General features: G+C 57.2%; 1 protein-coding gene across 4 annotated transcripts in view; it reads left to right on the top strand.

Moving 5' to 3' along the window:
• ZFR2 (zinc finger RNA binding protein 2) overlaps nucleotides 1-12,141 on the top strand; it is a 66,292-nt gene extending 54,151 nt beyond the window's left edge. For 2 of the 4 annotated variants that reach the window (XM_030796367.1, XM_030796369.1), the window contains 7 exons: nucleotides 1,257-1,428; nucleotides 3,830-3,968; nucleotides 6,409-6,506; nucleotides 6,931-7,026; nucleotides 9,066-9,177; nucleotides 10,618-10,715; nucleotides 11,744-12,141. In XM_030796367.1, the coding sequence (XP_030652227.1) occupies nucleotides 1,257-1,428; nucleotides 3,830-3,968; nucleotides 6,409-6,506; nucleotides 6,931-7,026; nucleotides 9,066-9,177; nucleotides 10,618-10,715; nucleotides 11,744-11,920 (892 nt within the window). In that variant the 3' untranslated portion in view covers nucleotides 11,921-12,141. Of the gene's footprint in view, nucleotides 1-1,256; nucleotides 1,429-3,829; nucleotides 3,969-6,408; nucleotides 6,507-6,930; nucleotides 7,027-9,065; nucleotides 9,178-10,617; nucleotides 10,716-11,743 lie in introns of those variants that run through there. The other 2 variants (XM_030796368.1, XR_004026436.1) reach the window with 2 other exon arrangements.
• The last annotated feature ends 3,130 nt before the right edge of the window (nucleotides 12,142-15,271 follow it).

Below are 15,271 nucleotides of genomic sequence, written 5' to 3' on the forward strand. Positions count from 1 at the left end.
TGCACAGTTCAGGGGCATGAAGCACGTTCACACGTGCAAACAACACCCCTGTCCATCTCCAGAGCTGTCTCATCTTCCCAAACAGAAACTCTGTCCCATTTAAGCAAACTCCTCATTTTGTTTCGTGCACCCATGTGTGCCCGCCCTGTCTCTGTGGATTGGCCTGCGCTGTACAGTTCATAGAAATGGGGTTGCAAAACCGTGTGGCCTTTTGGGTCTGGCTGATCCGCTTGGCCTGAGGGCTTCCTTTTGCTAGAGCACAGAGTACTGGCTCCATATAGGAAATCTGAGCCTCGCACCTGTGGGTTGCAAAGTGTCCCAATACAGAGTGCCCAGGAACCTGCCCTCTACTGTTTTTTTTTTTTTTTTTTTTTGAGACTGAGTCTCGCTCTGTTGCCCAGGCTGGAGTGCAGTGGTGCAGTCTTGGCTCACAGCAACCTCTGCCTCCCAGGTTCAAGTGATTCTCCTGCCTCAGCCTTCCACGTACTGGAACTACAGGAATGTACCACCACACCCAGCTAATTATATTATTATTATTATTTCAAGATGGAGTCTTGCTCTGTCTCTCAGGCTGGAGTTCAGTGATACAATCACGGCTCACTGCAACCTCCATCTCCCGGGTTCAAGCGATTCTCCTGCCTCAGCCTCCTGAGTAGCTGAGATTACAGGCACCCGCCACCATGCCCGGCTAATTCTTAGATTTTTAGTAGAGGTGGGTTTTCGCCATGTTGGTCAGGCTGGTCTCAAACTCCTGACCTCAAGTGATCTGCCCACCTCAGCCTCCCAAAGTGCTGAGATTACAGGTATGAGCCACCATGCCCGGCCTAGGTTTGTGAATTTTCTTCACCCCCGTGAAGCAAGGGCAGAAAGCAGCCTTGCTTTCTGTCCTCTCTGGAACCCACGTGGAGCCGAAACAACAGGGTGACAGAGTCTGTGAACGCTGGAGCCATCAGACCTCGCGGGGCGGGCCTGGGGCTTAGCGTTTGCTCACGAGGAAGGAAAATGTGGGTTTGGCCACTCGTCCCGGCTACTCCGAGGCATGCCCGGTGGCAGCACCTCCAAGATCGATCTCATAGTGTCTCATTTCATCCGGCAAGCGCCTCGGACAGAGTGGCCTGGTCCCATTTCATGGATGAGGATACCGAGGCACAGAGAGGCTCTGCAACTTCCAGAGTCCCCGTAGCTCAGGAGCGAGGCAGCCGGGGTACCCCGCGTCTCTCTGCTGATGGCGCACGTCTGTGGCTTTGTCCCCACAGCAGCGTTGCCCCGCAGACTCGGGTCCTGAAAGGCGTCATGCGGGTAGGCATCCTGGCGAAAGGCCTCCTCCTGCGTGGGGACAGGAACGTGCGCCTCGCTCTGCTCTGCTCCGAGAAGCCCACGCACGGCCTGCTGCGGAGGATCGTCCAGCAGCTGCCCCGGCAGCTCCAGGTAAGGTCAGGGCCCCGCTCATCGCTGCTTCTGGCATCTGGCTGCCAGCCCTCTCCCCGCAGCCCCTTGAGCTCCTAGATGGCAGGGGACCTTTGTTACTACACAACTTTAAGATACAAGAAGCATTAAGCCAGGCGCAGTGGCTCACGTCCGTAATCCCAGCACTTAGGGAGGCTGAGGCAGGTGGATCGCTTGAGGTCAGGAGTTTGAAACCAGCCTGGCCAACGTGGTGAAACACTGTCTCTACTAAAAATACAGAAATTAGCCAGGGCTGGTGACATGTGCCTGTAATTCCAGCTATGTGGGAGGCTGAAGTGGGAGAATCACTTGAACCCCGGAGGCAGAGGTTGCACTGAGCTGAGATTGCGCTGCTGCACTCCAGCCTGGGCAACAGAGCGAGACTGGGTCTCAAAAAAAAAAAAAAAAAAAAGATACAAGAAGAAGCATCGCTGTTAGAAACCAACCAGTTTGTTAGCCAGGCATGGTGGCTCATGCCTGAAATCCCAGCACTTTGAGAGGCTGAGGCAGGAGGATCAGTTGAGTCCAGGAGTTTGAGACCAGCCTGGGCAACATAGTGAGCACCTGTATCTGCAAAAAGCTTAAAAATTAGCTGAGCATGGCGGCATGTACCGGTGGTCCCAGCTACTCAGGGAGCTGAAGCGGGAGAATCCCTTGAGCCCAAGAGTTCGAGGCTGCAGTGAGCTGTGATTCACTACTGCACTCCAGCCCGGGCAACAGAGCAAAACTCAGTCTCAAAAGAAATTCAAAAAGAGTAAATGATGATGAAAGCTGCACAGAAAACATTCGCAGTGATGAAGACTAGGAATCTGTAAGAAAAGCAAAAACCCAATTTCAATTTTAGGGCTGTGAGATGTCAACTGAATTTTTTTCCTCTAGAGAATTTTCATATACTCTTCTCACATTGAAGAATTTACATTGATCATCTTAGGTTTAAAAAGAAAAATAGGGCCGGGCGTGGTAGCTCACGCCTGTAATCCCAACACTTTGGGAGGCCAAGGCGGGTGGATCACCTGAGGTCAGGAGTTCGAGACCAGCCTGGCCATCATAGTAAAACCCCCGTCTCTACTAAAAATACAAAAAGTAGCCGGGCATGGTAGTGGGCGCCTGTAATCCCGGCTACTCAGGAGGCTGAGGGAGGGGCACCATTTGAGCCCTGGAGGCAGAGGTTGCAGTGAGCGGTGATAGCGCCACTGCACTCCAGCCTGGGCCACAGAGTAAGACTCTGTCTTAAAAAAAAAAAAAAGAAAAAGAAAAATGAAAAATCGGTCCCTAGAATCGTTCCTTCTTCCTGAGCATCTGTCACCATCCCTGGGAAAACTCAGCCTTACTCTTTTGACTTTTCCAGTGGGCACTGGGTGCCCAGTGGATGGGCAGTGCCTGGTCAGGGAGACAGTGTTCCCCATAGAAGGACCAGCACCTGCAGAGGCCGAAAAGCAGGAGGCCCAGAGCAAGGAGGGGTGGGCATGGGGGAATAAGGGGGCACCTGGATCAAGCCAGGCCTGAAGGCCATACTAGGAGGTAGTATTGCATTCTCAGGGAAGTGGGGAGGCTGGAGGGTTTTGAGCAGGGGAGTGACATGCTCTGACTTCAATGATTGCATCTCACATTTCCTGCACACGTATAACATGACAGTGGCCACAACATGACAGATACAGCCCCTGCTTTCTAGAAAACTTGCAGCCTGGTGGCAAAGACAATAACTGAGCCCCATGAGAATGGCTAAGGCTGTGGGGAAACTGGCAACATCCACCCCAGTAATGTCAACGGAGCCCCCTGGGGACTGCCTTGCATCAGGGAGGCCCTGAGAAGGGAAGGGATGGAGGCTAGGGAGACAGGTGCGTTTCAGGTGGGAGGCCAGGCTCAGGTGTGAGCACAGGCCGCATGGAGGGTGATGATCATGGACAGGAAGACCAGACTGCGACACAGACCTCTTGAGCTATGTGCTTCTCACGGGAAATGGTGGCATCTCACTATGGTTTTAATTTACTCCTCCCTGACTATGGGGTAATGTGTGTCATTGTGTAAAAAAGGCCATTTGTGTTTCTTTTTCTGCCAGGTATCTGTTATTTCACTCACCAGTTTTTTATTGGATTGCTGGTCTTCTTGTTATTGAATTACAGGTGTTCTTTACATATGGAGGCTCCTTGCATCACAGGATCTGTTGTCTGTACATATCTCTATATGTGTGCACTCCTGGAGGGCTGTGGCTGTGTCTTGGTCACTTGGAGGTTCCAGACATGGGGCACAGGGCCTGGCACCCAGGCAGCAAGTGTGGGAGGCCTGACAGGATTAACTTACACACACCAACCACGTGCTGGCTGATTTACACATGAATCTGGGCTGCACTAAGGTGGCCTTATGTTGTATTTACCCCTCCTAGATGGTGACTGAGGATGAGTATGAGGTCTCCTCCGACCCTGAAGCCAACATTGTCATCTCCTCCTGCGAGGAGCCCAGGATGCAGGTCACCATATCCGTCACCTCACCCCTGATGCGGGAGGACCCCTCCACAGACCCAGGTGCAGCCCAGCCCTTCCTTCCAACCACTGTCCCCCGAATGCTTTCCCAGGACGCTCCCCACACCCAGGCCTGGGGCAGCGTCCGCCTCTGCCCTGAGCAGGAAATGCTGCAGCAGCCACGCTCCAGCACTGCTGTCCCCCCGAGGATTCCATGGGTCACACAAGAGCTGGGTCTCTGGGCAGCAGAGGAGGCGAGTTGGTGATAGCGTCAGATGGCCTCAGAGCTTGGCTGCAGCGGCCGTGCTCGGACAAATGACACCGTGTCTCTTCCCTTGTCCTGACCCAGGGCTGGCACCTGCTTCTCAGGCCCTGGTGACGCCAGCCCCGGTGGCAATGGACAGGTTTGAGCCATTTCCCCCGGGTCACGGCAGAAGCTCAGTTTGACTCTCTCCATTGGTCACCACGGTCCCAGTGCCACTGATTAGAAACGTAGGGGATCAGGGGGCTTAAAGCCAGACCTGCCAGGCCTGGGAGGGTGGGTGAGAGGCTGGGCTAGGCTGGGGGCAGTGAGGGTGTTGGCCAGCAGCCACAGCGGAGGCAGGCATCAGTAACACACTGCACGTCTGTGCTCCCGAAGTCTCAGCCAGCTGTGGAATCTTCCAGAACAGTCTCTAGGGCAGTTTTCCAAACTCCTATCATCTTTCACCCTGTTCGTAATCTTTTTTGGGCATAACTGAGGGCCATGACCTACTGATGTTTCTCTTCCAATCGATTTGGTATTTTTTGTTTGTTTGTTTTTTGAGACAGAGTCTCGCTCTGTTGCTCAGGCTGGAGTGCAATGGCGTGATCGCGGCTCACTGCAACTTCCGCCGCCTGGGTTCAAGCGATTCTCCTGCCTCAGCCTCCGAGTAGCTGGGACTATAGGCGTGCGCCACCATACCTGGTTAATTTTTTTGTATTTTTAATAGAGACAGGGTTTCACCAGGTTGGCCGGGTTGGTCTCGAACTCCTGACCTCAGGTGATCCCCCTACCTCGGCCTCCCAAAGTGCTGGGATTACAGTCATGAGCCACCATGCCTGGCCCAATTTGTTTTTTAAAGCTTAAGGTTTTTGTTTTTTTTTAAATAAGAGCCTTTGAATCATTAAATGGAAAGTCACAATCGGTCCTCACAAAGAGTCACCTAAAAACTAAGTACAGTGTGGGGAAGAGAGTGGCTTTCGGCACTGGCTGAAGGCTCTGACACAAATGCGGGGGAGGCTGGGGAGTGGTGCGGTGGTGGGGGCTGGTTAAGGGTTGGCGGCCACTAGACAGTGGCTCTTTCCTGGCTTGGGTGGGTGATTAAGTGAGCGGAAATCCTTCCGTGAGGACAGATGAGCGACAGAAGAGCCCCGTGAGCCGCCCCCCAGGAAACTGCACTTCCTGTCGGCCTTTTCCTGCCCCCGCTTCCCCTCCCCAGGCCCAGCGTGGTGGGGAGATGAGCTTCTAAAACTCCCTTTCTAGGTTGGGCACAGCAGCCCACCTCTCTAATCCCAGCACTTTTGGAGGTTGAAGTGGGAGGATTGCTCGAGCCCAGAAATTCGAGACCAGCCTGGGCAATGTAGTGAGACCCCATTTCTAAAAAAAACAAAAAAAAATTTGGCCAGGCGCAGTGGCTCATGCCTGTAATCCCAGCACTTTGGGAGGCCAAGGCCGGCAGATCACCTGAGGTGAGGGGTTCAAGATCAGCCTGGCCAACACGGTGAAACGCTGTCTCTACTAAAAATATAAAAATTAGCTGGGCGTGGTGGTGCACACCTGTAATCCCAGCTACTCAGGAGGTTAAGGCAGGAAAATCACTTGAACCCGAGAAGCGGAGGTTGCAGTGAGCCAAGATTGCGCCACTGCACTCCAGCCTGGGCGACGGAGCTGGACACCATCTCAACACAAACAAACAAATAAATATTAGCTGGGCGTGGTGGTGCACGCCTGCTGTCCCAGCTACTCAGGAGGCTGAGGCAGGAGGATCACGTGAGCCCAGGAGTTCGAGGTTGCAGTGAGCTCCAGTCGCCCCACTGCACTCCAGCCTGGGCCACAGAGCGAGACCCTGTCTCTAAATACATAAAAAATAAAATCCCCACCGGGCACGGTGGCTCACGCCTGTAATCCCAGTACTTTGGGAGGCTGAGGTGGGAGGATCACCTGAGGTCAAGAGTTCAAGACCAGCCTGGCCAACATGGTGAAACCCTGTTTCTACTAAAAATACAAAAATTAGCCCGATGTGATGGTGGGCACCTGTAATTCCAGCTACTTGGAAGGCTGAGGCAGAAGAATCACTTGAACCCGGGAGACAGAGGTTGCAGTGAGCCAAGATGATGCCACTGCACTCCAGCCTGGGTGACAGAGTGAAAGTGTGTCTCAAAAAAAAAAGGGGGTTGAGGGGCCCAAACTGAGCCCCTCACCCCATTGGCAGCAGAGCAAGACAAGGCGCCTTCCCCGCACACCTTGAGGTTTTCCTTCTAGAAGGTGTGGAGGAGCCTCAGGCTGATGCAGGTGACGTCCTGAGCCCCAAGAAGTGCCTGGAGTCCCTGGCCGCCCTCCGTCATGCCAGGTGGTTTCAGGTCAGGGGGGCAGGGGTGGAGCAGGGGGAGAGGGTTGACTCTGAGGAACGTAGCTCAGAGGCACCAGCCCAACCTGGCGCGGCCGCCTCAGCCCCGTGGGCTCCCAGCGCAGACTGGGACGCCTGCCATCAGCTTCCTGGCCGAGCGCTGACTTGACAACCAACGCTGGCTCCTGGCTGATGGGGTCGGGAAATGTGGAAGGAGTGGGTGCTGCCCTGGGGGTGGGGACGCTGCCGTCTCGTGGCCACTCAACAGCCTGGTGGCACCGGGCCCCTGTGGAAGTGGACTGTTTCCACCTGCCACCTTCGAGGCCGGCCGGGCTCCCTATTATCCTCCCTGGGGTTCACGCTCACAACACAGCCCGGTGCCATGCCGTGTGGCCACATGAGCCCCCGAAAGCTAACCATGTGCTTCTCCCCCGAAGGCTCGAGCCAGCGGCCTGCAGCCATGCGTGATCGTCATCAGGGTCCTGAGGGACCTCTGCCGGCGCGTGCCCACCTGGGGGGCCCTGCCAGCCTGGGTAAGGCAGTGCCTGGCGGCCCGGCCCTCCACTGGGACCCCCAAGGGCCTCCATGGCCCTGACAGGCCCAGGCTGAGAGACAAACCCTTCCCTGCGAAGGAGCCAGCGGGAGACCTGGTACTCAAGAGAGGGCGTGGGAGTCCCTGAGGTCCCTTGCGGGGGAGACGGCCCTCTCCAGAGCCTCATTTGACTGACTGCCATTATTCAAAACCCAGAACCTCACATGCAAATGGGGCACTGGCCAGAGAAATGTGAGGTGTCTGCCCGACTTCGTGGCACCAGGGCACAGGGGCCCAGGCAGAGGGGTGGACGCCGGACTCCCCATCCTGGCTGCACACTGGCCTCTGGGTGACCCAGCCCAGACCCGCCTGCTCTGGATGGGAGACCCCCTGTGGCTCTACCACCACCCCCCAGCCCATCCTGGTAGAAAGGGGAGGGAAGAGAAGAAACAGAACCTCCCCCCACCACAAGGTTCACAGAGCAGGCCCCATGCCCGCGCTCCCCACGGAGACCCCGGGAACCCATCCAGTCCCCACACCTTCTCCACCAGCCGCAAGCCAGCCAGCCACACCCGGCCTCCCCCCGCCCTGTGGGCGTCCCCATCTCATGCTGGCGTGGTGTCCCGCATCCCGCGCTGGAGTGGTGTCTTGCCTGTGGTCCCTCCCACTGGGCCTGTGTGCCTCATCCACACCCACCCACTGCCCAGTGTCCAGAATGCAGCATGGTACAGAGGCGTTTGTTAGTTTTGTTTTGTTTTGTTTGGCAGAGATTAAGTGTCTTTTTTACTTTTATTTATTTATGTATTTTTTTGAGATGGAGTCTCGCTCTGTCGCCCAGGCTGGAGTGCAGTGGCGCTATCTCGGCTCACTGCAAGCTCCGCCTCCCGGGTTCACGCCATTCTCCTGCCTCAGCCTCTCCGAGTAGCTGGGACTACAGGCGCCCGCCACCACGCCCAGCTAATTTTTTTTTGTATTTTTAGTAGAGACGGGGTTTCACCGTGGTCTCGATCTCCTGACCTCATGATCCGCCCACCTCGGCCTCCCAAAGTGCTGAGATTACAAGCCTGAGCCACCGCACCTGGCCTACTTTTATTTTTTTAATCATTTTTTTGAGACAGAGTCTCCCTCTTGTTGCCCACGCTGGAGTACAATGGCGCGATCTTAGCTCACTGCAACTTCTGCCTCCTGGGTTCAAGCACCACCACGCCCGGCTAATTTTTGTATTTTTAGTGGAGATGGGGTTTCGCCATGTTGGCCAGGATGGTCTTGAACTCCTGACCTCAAGTGATCTGCCTGCCTCAGCCTCCCAAAGTGTTGGGATTACAGGCATGAGCCACCACGCTGGGCCTTTCACACCCATTGTTTAGGGGAAACGTCCTTTCCACTCCTGGGAGGAGGTCACAGCAGCCTCCATGCTGGGTGACCGGCGTGCGGCTGTCCTGACGTGGAGAAAGCCTGTGTTCCCTGAGACCTGTTTTCCTGCTGTGACTGTAGAGGCACCCAGGAGGCACCTCCTGCTGTGGGAGGCCAGCATTGCCCCTGTCCCCTTGTGCCCCCAGGAACTGGCCACACGGGGATGCGGTGGGATAGGGTGGCTCCTTCCCCTCAGCTGAGGTGGGCCCGACGTGGCAGACGGTGCACATGACACTGGCATGTGATGTTACCGTGGACCAGCCAGGGAAACTGAGGCTCAGAGGGGTGAAGAAACCAGCCAGTATGGGAGGCTGAGGCAGGAGAATCGCTTGAACCCGGGAAGCGGAGGTTGCAGTGAGCTGAGATCGTGCCACTGCACTCCAGCCTGGGCAATAGAGCGAGACTCCGCTCTCAGAAAAGAAAAGAAAAGAAAGAAACCAGCCCACGGCAGTGCCAGGAGGTGGCAGAGCCCTGCCACGGGCCGCCCTCCTCGGCGGAAGTTCAGTGGGTGGTGGGAGTTAAGAGAGCTGAGGGGGGCCTCCTGTCCCAGGGACCCAAGGACCTCCCGGGCAGGCAGGGGCTGCCGCGCCCCCAAAAACACAGCAACCACTCTTCTGTCCCCGCCAGGCCATGGAGCTGCTGGTGGAGAAGGCTGTGAGCAGTGCGGCTGGGCCCCTGGGCCCTGGGGACGCGGTCAGGCGAGTCCTGGAGTGCGTGGCCACAGGGACCCTCTTGACAGGTGAGTCGCTGGGCCGGAGGGCCCAGGAGGTGGGCAGCAAATCGCAGAGACCAGGTCCCATGGCCATGGCACAGAGAGCTGGGGTCACAGACACAGAGGGAGTGTCCAGCCCAGGCAGGAGAGCGGCCTACAACACACACACGCTCCCAGCAGGAAGGCAGACAGGGCTGCGGCCATGGAGGACAGCACCCTGCACGCAGGGCACAGACACGCAGGTCCCCGAAGGGAGGGCTCAGCCCCCACCCAGGAGACAACAGTTATGTTCTCTGGTGGCCACGCCCACCGGCAGCGGCACAGAGCCACCCCGGCACAGAGCCACTCTGGTACAAATCCACCCCGGTGCCCGTCCTCCAAAGATTATCCAGAGGGAACAGCCAGGAGCTCAGATGACAGGGGGTGCAGAGCTGCCCAGCAAAGTGCGTTCTACACCAGCAGAGGGAAGAGAACGTGCCAGGACACACTCGTGTGAGAGGGTGGCGGTCAGATACGGAAAAGGGTGTTTTGAGTCATTTTTAGTGACATAGGATGATACCAAGTGAAAAGGGAGCATAAAGCTTTGGGCCCATTGCCTGAGCCATTATGTAAAGCACACGTGTAAGCACGCACATGCACAGGCACACACATGGACATGAGTGACATACGGGAACACACATGGACGTGCTTGCACACACGGGCACACATGCACACACATGCACGGGCACACACATGGACATGAGTGCACATACAGGCACACACGGATGTACTTGCACACGGGCACATGGGCATATCCACAGACATGAGTGCACACACGGGCACACACAGACATGCACGCACAGGCACATGCATGCATACACACGGGCACACATGGACATGAGTGCACATGCAGGCACACGGATATGCTTGCACACAGACACACATGCATACACATGCACGGGCAACACACTGACATGAGTGCACACGGGCACACACATGGACATGCATGCACAGACAGGCACACAGGCACACACACACACGGGCACACAGTGCACGCAGGGACACACAGACATGGGTGCATGCACGAGCACACACACAGACGTAAGTGCACCCACGGGCACACATGCACATACACCCATGGGCACACACGTGCACACGTGGACATGCACGTGCACATGGGCACACATGGACACACACATCAGCATACATGTGCATATGCATGGGTGCACACAGGCACGCACACACACACACAAAGCCCAGGAGGTGCTGGCAGCCCAACGGGCTTTGAGGGGCCGGGAGGACTCCCCCATGAGTCCGGGTGAGACCCTGATCCTGCTGAGAGAGGCCTGAGGGTCAGAGGTGTTGCAGCTGCAAGTATAGCCCCATGCACGGGCCCCTGATGCCCCACGGTGTCGAGGGACGGCCCTGTCACCGTCTTTAACGAGGGCATTCTCGCCTTCTTTGCTGTTCCCACTTCCCCTCACAAAGACGGGCCCGGGCTCCAGGATCCCTGCGAGAGAGACCAGACAGACGCCCTCGAGCCCATGACCCTCCAAGAGCGGGAAGACGTGACCGCCAGTGCCCAGGTAGGAGGGCCAAGTCCACAGCAGGGGTGACACCCAGGCCCCAGCTCCGGCTTGCAGCTGTGCAGTGTTACCCGAAATGGCCCGGGTTCCCCCCTCTCTCCCTCCCACTGAGATGTACAGAAACAGGAGGGCGGCCTGTGGGTGGCAGGACCGCGCATGGGGACAGGGCCAGCCTGGCGTGGTGGCGTGGGGCCGGCAGCTCAGAGCCAAGGCCACCACCATAACGACGCCCAGACCTCAGGTCCCACTGGCAGGGACTGTCCTCCCCCACACCGCTGACCATGGTCTTAGAAGCCCAGCCGTGGCCTACAGCTCAGCCTGCCCAGCCCTCACCTGTGGTTACCTTGTTTGCAAATTTGTTTATAAGAAAAATCTCCTAGCAGCACAAAAACCAAACCGCATCGGGTCTGACGTTTCTGAATTTTGCCTTGAATGGGATCAGTGGAATGGCTTGCAGTGCAGGATGTGGGGTCCCTCCAGTGAGGCGGAAAGAGCTGGTGGTCAGTGGAGTGGGGGGCCTCCTGGGACAGTCCTTGTGGTCAGCCGGCACCAAGCGAAAATTCCTCAGGCCCTGCGGTGACCCAAGCTCTGCAGTCGTAAGAAGCAGTGTTGGCCAGGCCAGGTGGCTCACGCCTGTAATCCCAGCACTTTGGGAGGCCGAGGCGGGCGGATCACAAGACCAGCCTGGCCAACATGGTGAAACCCCATCTCTACTAAAAATACAAAATTAGCTGGGCGTGGTGGCACACGCCTGTAATCTCAGCTACTTGGGAGGCTGAGGCAGGAGAATCACTTGAACCCGGGAGGTGGAGGTTGCAATGAGCTGAGATTGCGCCACTGCACTCCAGCCTGGGCGACAGAGTGAGACTCTGTCTCAAAAAAGAAAGCAGCGGAGGGGGGTGTATCTCGAGGGACACAGGATAGGCCTGGCCCATCTGCTGGTGGCCACAGACACCAGCCCCTCTGTGTCCCCAGCACTCAGGGAGCAGGGCGGGCGGGGATCCTCACAGGCTGTGTGTGCCCCGCAGCACGCCCTGCGAATGCTGGCCTTCCGGCAGACCCACAAGGTCCTGGGCATGGATCTCCTGCCGCCCAGACACCGGCTGGGGGCCCGCTTCCGGAAGAGGCAGCGAGGACCTGGCGAGGCAGAGGAGGGCGCAGGGGAGAAGAAGCGGGGCCGGCGGGGCGGAGAGGGGCTCATGTGAGCCGCCTGCCTCCCCCACCTGCAGGCCTCCACATCCCTGCACTCCTGGACATGTGTGCGCTGACCAATGGCTGCTTCATCCCCGACGTTGGACAACGGTCATTTCCTTTTGAGTAATGCTCTGTAGGTTTCTTTTAAAACACCTGCGCTTCAGGCCGGGCGCCGTGGCTCATGCCTTTAATCCCAGCACTTTGGGAGGCTGAGTTGCTTGAGCCTGAGAGTTCAAGGCCAGTCTAGACAACAGAGTGAGACCGCCATCTCTCCAAAATATTTTTAAAAATCAGCTTGGCGTGGTTGGTGGCCAGGTGCGGTGATTCACGCCTGTAATCCCAGCACTTTGAGAGGCCGAGGTGGGCAGATCACCTGAGGTCAGGAGTTCGAGACCGGCCTGGCCAACATGGTGAAACCCTGTCTCTAGTAAAAAAACACAACAATTAGCTTGGCGTGGTGGCGTGCACCTGTATTCCCAGCCACTTGAGAGGCTGAGTCCGGAGCCTTGTGGCCAGGAGGGCAGTGAGCTGTGATTGCACCATGGCACTCCAGCTTGGGCAACAGAAGACCTTGTCACTTAAAAGATTTTTTTTTTTTTTAACATTTGTGCTTAAACTGTTAGAGAAATGACACCATCCAGCCCTGGGAGTGGCACCCCCTCCTCGAGGGCCCCATCCCCCACAGCCAGGGAGGCCAGCAGTATAGCAAGCCGATTCCAAACTCGGGGGCGTCTTGCTGGCTCTAAACTCACCTTGTGGTGCAGGAAGGGGTTTTAAAATACTTCCTTGGCCGGGCGCGGTGGCTCATGCTTGTAATCCCAGCACTTTGGGAGGCCGAGGCGGGCGGATCACGAGGTCAGGAGATCGAGACCACGGTGAAACCCCGTCTCTACTAAAAATACAAAAAATTAGCCGGGCGTGGTGGCAGGTGCCTGTAGTCCCAGCTACTCGGGAGGCTGAGGCAGGAGAATGGCGTGAACCCGGGAGGCAGAGCTTGCAGTGAGCCGAGATCACACCACTGCACTCCAGCCTGGGCGACAGAGCAAGACTCTGTCTCAAAAAAAAAAAAAAAAATACTTCCTTTGGGCTGGGCGTGGTGGCTCACACCTATAATCCCAGCACTTTGGGAGACCAAGCTTGGTGGATCACTTGAGCCGAGGAGTTTGAGATCAGTCTGGGCAATATGGTGACATCCCATCTCTACAAAAAATTAGCCAGATGTGGTGGCCCAAGCCTGTAGTCCCAGCTACTCGGGAGGCTGAGGCAGAAGAATCCCTTGAGCCCAGGAGGTTGAGGCTGCAGTGAGCCGAGATTGTGCTACTGAACTCCAGCCTGGGTTACAGAGCAAGACCCTGTCTCAAACAAACAAACAAAAACTTTCTTTGGATGCCTCTGCGGCATGGGTTTGAAATCATGTGGGTAGGCCCTGTTCTGGGGCCCCACAACGTGTGCGGGACAAGTCCAGGGGAGCTCCCAGCCGGCATCCCCACGGCCCCAGCCCAGCCTGCTCCAAACAGACCCCCCACCCATCTCCACAGCCGGGACGTCAGCAGGGCCTGAGCCAGGCTCGTCCCCTGTGGGGAAGGCCACAGGGCCAGGTGGACACAGCTGATGGGCGATGAGGATCCTGGCTGGGCCTCCCCTGGGAACAGCTGTGCCCGACAGTCAGACCTGGAGCCCAGAGGCACCCCCATCCCCTCACCGAGCCCTGTACCACTGAGTGCCTTTCACAGAGAAAACCCACTCTGCCATGTGTCGCTGAGGCCTGGATTTTAGCTTTCATCCTTCCTCCCTCCCTCCCTGATGTAGGCCTTGGCTGGCCCTGAGGCAGGGGGTCCCCAAATCCCCCCGTGTGGGAGCAGGGCCCGGGACCCGTGCCTGGGGGACCCGGGGAGGTGCTGCCATCCTGCGGATGCTGGCCGTGGTGGGCAGGTGCCTCCTGGCACTGATGGATGTGGGGGCACCCCCTTTTGAGCCCCCACGCCAACCTGTTCAAACCTTCCGCTTTGTCAGTTTTTTTTTCTTTGGCCAGCTGCCCAGTGGCATTGAATGAGAAAAGTCCACCTTTGGGCAGATGTGATCTCCAGCCACTGGCTCAGTTTTGTTTCTCTGTGTTTGAAGGACAGCCTGTGTGTGGCTCTGTCTGAATGTCTTTGTAGAGCTACCTGGAAACTGGGAGGCGGGGGGAATAAAGGAAATAATTTGTCTTTTATGTGAGCTGTGCCGTCCTTCCCACAGGGTGCAGGTGACCCCAAATGCTGGGCTCTTCACCTCCTTCTCAGGGTCCCGGGGGGGGTCTCCCAGAAACCCTGCAGCCCAAATGTGGACTGGGAGGGGCCCAAGGGGCTGGCACTGCTCAGTGGCTGCTCCCCAAGGCGTGAGCATCCTCAGGCTGTCCCCTCACAAGGGTCCCCTGGGAACACAGACACACCGGCTGAGAATCACTCATCTCAACGCCTCCCATAACCCAGCTCTCTGCCTCATCCTAGAGACACACAGTGAGATGAGGGTTCCCCTGGCCCCATCCTAGAGACACACAGTGAGATGCTCCGGAGGCTCCCCGAGGGCTTCCTGGAGGAGGAGGCAACTATGCTGAGTTTGGGAGAGATGCCTGTGCCCACAGAGTGCTTCCCCCGCCAAGTTCCCAAACCCTCAGAAGGCGGGCGGAGGGTGTTCAGATGCTGAGACCTGGTCACAGTGGAAGAGTTTCATGACAGCTTCCATCCCACAGGGCTTCCCTGGCAGTGTTTGGTGGGGCAGGCGGGGAGCAGAGTGGGGAGGAGGCAGATGCAGGGTGGGGGCGGCGGGACAGGAGTGGCAGGGGCTGGGTGTGGAGGGACCGCTGTTTCAGGCCCGGCCAAAGGAGGGGGGTGGGGAGCCACCAAGGGGTCCCCTTCTAGCAGGGTTTATCTGTCAGCAACAGGAATTGCTGGTTAAGCCTCCCTGGAGGGCAGTCTGCCTCTAGGCCACCGTCCTCCTCCACCTCACACCCTCTCTCCTGCTTTCCACTCTATTCCAAATTTCTTGGGAACTTCACCTCCCTTCCTACACACTCCGTCCACACACAGCCCCTCTCTCCGTCAGCATCGCGGCAGCAGCACCGCCATTTGCCCAGGGCCCAAGATGACAGCCACCACAACCAGGGAGCCCTCCTGGATTCCTCTGTGCTCCCGACCAATCCATGAGGATACCTTGTCAATTCCAGTTCCACTTTTTTTTTTTTTTTGAGACAGGGTCTCACTCTGTCTCCTAGGCTGGAGTGCAGCAGCTCGATCTCAGCTCACTGCAACCTTGCCTCCTGGGTTCCAGCGATTCTCCCACCTCAGCCACCCGAGTAGCTGGGACTACAGACCTGCATCACC

Source organism: Nomascus leucogenys, chromosome 17 (genome assembly GCF_006542625.1).
Source record: "Nomascus leucogenys isolate Asia chromosome 17, Asia_NLE_v1, whole genome shotgun sequence".
Lineage (NCBI taxonomy): Eukaryota > Metazoa > Chordata > Mammalia > Primates > Hylobatidae > Nomascus > Nomascus leucogenys.